Below are 7,476 nucleotides of genomic sequence, written 5' to 3' on the forward strand. Positions count from 1 at the left end.
TCTGACCGTCACAGCGACTTCTGACGGTTACTCGGACCTGACCTTCACTGTGATCTGACGCTTAACTGGACCTGTCGACTTCTTCGAAACTCCTGAACTCTCACCGATTGACATGCATCCCACAGATGCATCGCCGTGCCAGTGTCTGTGCTTACTAGACCTGGACCTTACTCAGGATCTCTGTACCTCTTACCTGAACCTGACGGCTTTTATGCTCTCTCAGTATACTCTGGCCGTTACTGTAACCTTGTCACCTCTAACTTAGTATCCTGTACTTCAAAATCGTGAGCAGCACCATCTGACTTCCGCAACGCGGCCGCTCATTCTATCTAGTACCTGACACTTATACGTTCTCTTTTATTTATAGTGTTCAATATCTGTAACATACTTACTGAAACTCGACGTTACTTGTACCTCGCACCGTTACTGCTCTTGACGTTACCGTCCTGACTTCTGGAGCCTAGCAACTGGACAGCACCGCACCGATCGCACGCGGCCGGCTTACTAGGACCTGAACCTTACTGGACCAGCACCGACCCGTTCGATTACGCCCATACGCGGCCTACCTTCCCTCCGCTTGTCTGCCGAGTTTCCTAGTGTCTACCAGTTTCAATTCTAACACATTTATCCTCCTCTCTTCTCCCATTCTTTCCGTCTATACTCCCTCCCTCTTCTATCCTTCTTGAACCGCGCGCACGTGGCATTCTTGCCAGTTCGTCCTCTTTTCTTCTTTTTTAATTCGTCCTTGTTGAAAGTCACATCGGGCGCCAGTCTCAGCACAGGTTGCTCTGCCCTTCGATCATAGCACTCATGCATGAGTGTCCCCGCCTGACGATTATCTGGTTGTGATCATGATGTCCACCCCGGTCTCTAGTGATACGCCGAACCTGCCCGCTCACCTGCGTATACTTCTCATTGGCGTCGACGCTGGTTAGTCGGTCCGTTCTGTTCATCCCCATGCAACGTGTAGGCTCCTCACCGCAGGACTTCCTCTTCTTCGCTCTCACCCCTCTTCGGTCCCTCCGCTCCTGATGCTCATTGAATACTCTGCTCACTTCTCTCGGGACCTTCTGACTCTCTTCCGCCAGCTCAACTCAGTCTTTAGTCCTTCCCCTCCCTTTTTCCTATCTGATAGACCACTCAGTGTCACGTGTCCTGGCTACGGAGCCCGACTTAATTAGAGTGCGTCTACAATGCCTCTCTTACTTTCGTGCTCTGACACCGAATGAACGATTCCTGCGAAGAAAGACAGACACACCGGCCATTATCGCTCGTTCTACCTTATATCTCGTAGTGAACAGAATGGACATTGGAACGAGGACAACAGAGACTCAAGAGTGTGTACAATCTCTAGAGAAACTGGATCGGGAGCCTGGAGAGGATAACAGACGTGAGATCACTTTTCAAATTTCAATCCCTCTAGCGAATGTGCTTTTATTTTACAGGCACAAGACCTGGAAGGAGTACAAACACCGATGAGCTGTTACAATCCTCTAGAGAACTAGTATGGACATGGAAGGAGCTGACATAACAGTGAGACTTCAAGGAGTGTAACAATCTCTCTACGAGAACTGGATGGACCGTGCGAAGAGGATAGACAGAGAGAATTACAATCCTCTTAGAGGCAACAGCAAAGACCTGTGAAGTAAGAGCACTACCAGACGAGTGTACATCCTCTTAGAGAACAGTTATGATCATGGACAGATGAAACCAGAGAACTCAGAGCTATTTTGCTAATCCTCTAGAAGAACAGCCAAAAGACCTTGGAGAGGACCAACAGATGAGGCGTCTGCAATCTTCTTTACAGGCAGAACACTCAACAAGGACCTGTTGTAAGGTAGGACAATCAGAGGCATGCGTTACAATCCTCTAGAGAACAGTATGCGCGACAGGAAGAGGGTACAACAGGTTAGACCTCAAGGAGGTTGTTACTAATCTCTCTAGAGAACCTGGATGCGAGACTCTGCGAAGAGGCATAATCAGAGAGAATTACAATCCTCTAGGAGAATCAGCAAGGACCTGGGAAGAAGACACAGAGGGACTCAGAGGCGTTCGCAATCCTCTAGAGACAGTCATGTGACCATGGAAGATGACAACAGAGGATCATGACGGCGTCTTTAATCTCTAGGAGACAGCCAAGGACCTGGGAATGAGCCGATTCAACAGGAGAGCGTTTTGCAATCTTCTTAGAGACAGCAAGGACCTGGAAGAGGACAACAGAGAGCGTTGCAATCTTCTAGAGAACACCACAAGGACCTGGAAGAGGACAACAGAGAGCGTTGCAATCTTCTAGAGAACACCACAAGGACCTGGAAGAGGACAACAGAGATCATGACACGATACTCCTAGATCTAGTCTTGTTCTTGTTTTTTCCAAGAGAGTGGATGGGATTTTTTTTCCCGATTCTTGAAATGGAATTAACTTCTGAGGCGGGGGGGGGGGGGCGTTTGAGGCCTGCCCAGGGCTTGAGAAAGTTTTGTTATTTGGTACTTTTAGTATTATTTCGAGGCAATTTTTTTCCAAATAATACAAACTGTCTGCAAAATCGATATAGAAAACCTAAATAACAAATTCTTGCAAACAATTTTGCATGTTATCGCAACCATAATGTTAAATTATTTTATATGTTGACTTACCCATAAGGTGCAATGTTGACCGCAAACATAAAAACAACGACGAGGAAATATGTTGCCGACTTCTTTGTGACTGTAAATGAGGCGGCTTTCCTCAGAATCTGATTCTGTGAAAAAAAGCAAGCCGTCATAATTCGTACGTGTGCATACAGTGGGTGGGTGTGCGTGCCTACTATATAACAATAACATGGAAGATAAAAAGATTTTGATGAATTTCGCGAAATTATAAAAAAACAGCAATGCACACCGCTCCAACATGAATAACCAACATGGGAATAACAGGAAGATTGGTGAAAATTTCGCACTCCTTAATAAATCAGTAATAATACAGTCATGTTATTCTCATTAACTCTAACAGCCAAACACTCACTTCTGTCTTGAGAGAGTCCACGCTCAGCTTTAGTTGTTGGTTTACTGTTCTCAGCTGGGCATTCTCAGCTTTACATTTCTTTAGGTTCTCCTCGATGTTTGACATGTACTGCATAAATAAACACGCATAATGAAATCAAAAGTACCAAAAACACAGTAATGTAGGACGCACCGGGAATGCAATCATCATAGTCTAGTATGCACTGTGAATGCAATCTTAGTAGGGTTGGATACATTGTGACTGCAATTGCAGTATGCTAGGATGCACTATAACTGCAATCTTGGTAGGGTAGGATACATTGTGACTGCAATTGCAGCATGCTAGGAAGTGCTGTGACTACAACTGAAGTATGCTAGGTTGCACTGCTACTGCAACTGCACTATGATAGAATGCATTAAAATGATAATTGGTCAGTAAGAAGCAGATTGTGTTACAAACATCTTTCTTTTTCTTTCTTGATAGACATGCTGATTCTCTGTTCTTGATCATTCGTTGATGTCTCTTGAGTACCCGCTAGAAACATTATAAAACAGGAACGATAATTAGCAACACAACAAGAAGAAGAATTTAGCACAAACACGGGACAGATAGGCTACTGAATTCTGCATTTGAATTGAAAACAATGTACCATTTTAAGAAGTATTAACGTGCATGTACTTCAAAGTATAAGAAACACCTCAATACTACAACACCTCATATATACTCAATATATACAACTTAACACAATAACAAGTCAGGGAACACTGACATCTCTTGAATACCCCGCATACATTGTAGGGTATAAAATATCAACAAAAGGTTTTCTACACTGTAAGTTACTTTTTTTCCAAATCCATTTCTAGTGGCTATTAATATTTATTATAGGTTCAAGAGCCTATAGTTACGGAAGTGTATGACAAGCTATAAAACGCTGGGAATTGACTGGGGAGTACGACTCGCTATCACGGGTCACAAGCTGAAGTTCAATTTCCAAATTCCCTTACAAACCTCATCACCATCTCTGCCAATACACATAGATGAGGCTGCACCAGTGGTAGTTACGGAATTTTGTTTGAATTTGTGGGTGTTACACATTCTTGCAATCAACGGTAGCAATTAATTCATTGAATGTTGAATATACAACATTTTCGCAATCCACGTTCCTGTTATTAATAGCTTTTGAGAATCAACAAGTAATTAGTTGTAATAATTACATCATTGGGGTCCCCTTCAGTGACTGACGTCTGATGCTGTATGGACAGAGTAGAGGGCAGCGAGGCATTCACGCTCCCGACTGGAATGGCTATCATCTGAGTATTCGTCTGCAGTGAGGGAGCCACCGGCTGCGGCTTCAGTGTTAGCACTCCGCTTGCTGTCAACTTGGAGAATTCTTCTGGAGTCAGCACCAGAGGATTTCCCGTCGCTCCCGGCGACGTTATAGCTGATGCTTCTGTGGATTCTGACAAAAACAAATTTTATCAAAGTTATCGTGTCTTTATGACGAGGCAATAACGAATATTAAACAAAAAGGACGCTATAATAAGCTGGTTTTAACACAAAGATTCATACTTGATATAAACGACACAAGCTATACTTACTGTGTAAAACACGGCTGGAAATTTCTTGTTTCGGCTGGATGGGCAGAACAGATTTTGTATGTAATGCATTTGCACTGTTTTGACCATTTTGTAGATCCAGTCTGTGAACTGCACATGTCGTGGTGCCTAGAAATCCAACAATATTACATAATTACGTGTTTTAATACCACAAATAGTATTAGATCTATTAATTTCTATGAATAGTATCAGCCTATCAGGAGTCTATCAATATTGATAGACTCCTGATAGTATAATCGTAATAAATCATTAGTGTTTCTATTGTGTATTTTTAATGACGAAAGCACATTTATATGCCCTGTGATAATCAATAACACGGCGGGTGTAACTGAAAGGCTCAAGGTGTGCCTACCTGTTTTGATTGTGGGAATGGTGACTGCTGTACAGGCCGGTCCATTTAGAATGGAGGAGGGGTTGATTGGTCCTGTGAGGGGGTTTGCACCGACTCTAACTTGCTTCACGTCCACCCTTTGCCGCTTCGTCTAAATCCACAAAAAATTTTGAACACGTTAGCACGATTACGCCTGTAATCCACTACTCCTGTGATGTCATTATTCATCAGCTACATATCTCCACAAATAAAACATGATTTAATATCTAAGCGTCCAGCTACTTAGAAGAAATGGCTGTTACGTTACTCTTGTGTTCTACCCTGTAAGTTAACAGCAGGCCACATTACTTATCATGAACACATCTTATACAAGTGTATAAACATGTTCACGACAATATTATACGCACACATATATTAGGCACGCATGCACGCACGCACGCACGCACACACACACACAGACACACACACACGCACACACAATTAGTTAAAAATGGGCGTCAAGCTTGCAACACGAATCGAGCAATCGAGGTGGGCGTGCGGCTCTGCTCACCTGAGGCTGCAGTAGGCAGGAATCACAGCTAGAGCTGTCCGAATCATGGCCATTAGAGCTGAGAGATGAGGGTGGCGACAGAGGCTCCGTCTTGATGTCCACATCAACTGCAGCGGCAAGGAAATGTTCAACTGACACTCTCAGTACTAGTAGTTATCACATGTTGGACGCATAGTTGAAAGTAGTCCTCAATAATTTAGGAAAATTAGAAATTTAATAAACGAAAGTGTCAATGACACTGTAGCTCACCACAAAAAAGGACACAAATGAGTGAGGAAGAAGAAGTCAGTTTTAATCGAACAACCATCGATGTACATTATAGAAACGATTGCCATCTGTATATCGCAATAATAATTTATAAACCAAAATTAATCACAATTTGTGACCGTAGATGGCGCTATACCCGCTTTGTAGCGATGGCGTTTGAAATAAATAGGTTAAGTTAAGTTTGCGTATGCCGACACGTTTATGTAAACTCTATTACTCTAAATATAGACGTATAGTCCGGCAGGTGCAGAGACATCCTCAATATTTGCATTAAAGATATTTCACTGAAGATATTGTAAAACGACCAGACTATGTGACACCACAGACTGATTTTGTTTATATAATACTCATACACATTGCCAAATCCTACGCTCATCATAATTTTCTTATAAATATCAAAACCCTCTAGCCCTTACTTCATTACACTACCATGACAAGTGTCAATAGCACTGTCCCCCACCACACAAAAGGGACACAAACTGCATTGTAAGAACGCCACAAGATCAGCTTATCTAATGAGGCACACTCAAGTACCTTCAGACAACGAATTGCCATCTGTCCATAATCCGCATAATAATATTTAACCATATCACAATTTTGAACAGTAGAGGCGCTAAGCCGCGCCTTTGAGCCGAATGATTTGAATAAACAGTAGCTCGTTCCGCCATTATCTTGTAAAACGTTACTCTAATAATGACTTTTAATCGGCAGGGGACACATACCCACATCTATCTGCATAAAGGATATGTCCATAGAACATCTGTAAAAACCGAACCAGACGAAGTGTGCCAACCAAGACTGTTTCGTGTTTAATATAGCTATCTAGCTCAAACACGCTACACTAATTTGCATTAATTATATTTTTAAATTCAACACCCCTAGCACCTTATTCATGTCACATAACCCCAAAATGATAAAAATCCGTTGAACCTGACTGACTAAATGTGCAATTCCCATTTTTGCCAAAACATTTTGGCCTGTGGAGCTCGAAAAGTACTCCGACTGTGTGACTCAAAAATAGGTACTTAAAATAAATGGGAGCATAGCAGTAAACAATATACCAATTTCAAACATGTGGCCACGTTCCCCTGCGTTAGTCGTTGACCGTAGCCGAAAGTTGCCGGACAGATAGATGACAGACAAGCCGGAACGTTGACGATGTCAAGGTGAGCATAAAAATTGAGAACGACATCAGTAAACAACAAACATCGTTACTGAAAAAAAGCTGGACTTTATCTAAAACGGAGGACCAAATATAACTTACTAATGGGCAAGCCCCTTCTATCGCAAATAATAATGTACCACTGCGCAATTTAACAATTCCAGCATAGATATACAACAACAATACTTTAGTTAATAACTGCAATACAATGTAATCATTAAGCGATATGCATGTACATATACACAGAAAATAATTTAATATCCTCGTTTTTGCTGCTGCAAGTGGCTGCCTTGCCCTCATGCCATTTGCCATCTCATGATACCTAGATCGTCTCCTTGTACATAATTATAATATAACTCTATTAAACATCGACTCCCAGACGCCGCTGATCAAACAATCACATCCCAAAGTCATTTTCATTGACAAGATAATTCAACGTCTATCTTTTCTATCATTTGTACCTAAAAAGATAATCATGCAATAATTTTAGATGTACTCTTCCGCATCCATACATGTCCTCGTAATTTAAGCAGATGATGTAAATTAAGATACTAATTAGTTCTAGGCC

The 7,476-nt window shown here is 42.0% G+C and overlaps 1 protein-coding gene across 2 annotated transcripts in view; it reads right to left on the bottom strand.

Moving 5' to 3' along the window:
- Nucleotides 1-2,636: 2,636 nt before the first annotated feature.
- The window catches only part of LOC106807439 (cyclic AMP-dependent transcription factor ATF-6 alpha-like), a gene marked incomplete at its 3' end in the record, with an annotated part of 19,660 nt that continues 14,820 nt past the window's right edge, over nucleotides 2,637-7,476 (bottom strand). For both annotated transcript variants that reach the window (XM_014809763.1, XM_014809764.1), the window contains 7 exon segments: nucleotides 2,637-2,740; nucleotides 3,004-3,111; nucleotides 3,442-3,516; nucleotides 4,197-4,441; nucleotides 4,581-4,706; nucleotides 4,951-5,080; nucleotides 5,480-5,586. In XM_014809763.1, coding sequence (XP_014665249.1) covers nucleotides 2,637-2,740; nucleotides 3,004-3,111; nucleotides 3,442-3,516; nucleotides 4,197-4,441; nucleotides 4,581-4,706; nucleotides 4,951-5,080; nucleotides 5,480-5,586 — 895 coding nt within the window.

The sequence above is a fragment of the Priapulus caudatus genome, unplaced genomic scaffold (genome assembly GCF_000485595.1).
Source record: "Priapulus caudatus unplaced genomic scaffold, Priapulus_caudatus-5.0.1 Scaffold215, whole genome shotgun sequence".
In the NCBI taxonomy this organism is placed as follows: Eukaryota; Metazoa; Priapulida; class Priapulimorpha; order Priapulimorphida; family Priapulidae; genus Priapulus; species Priapulus caudatus.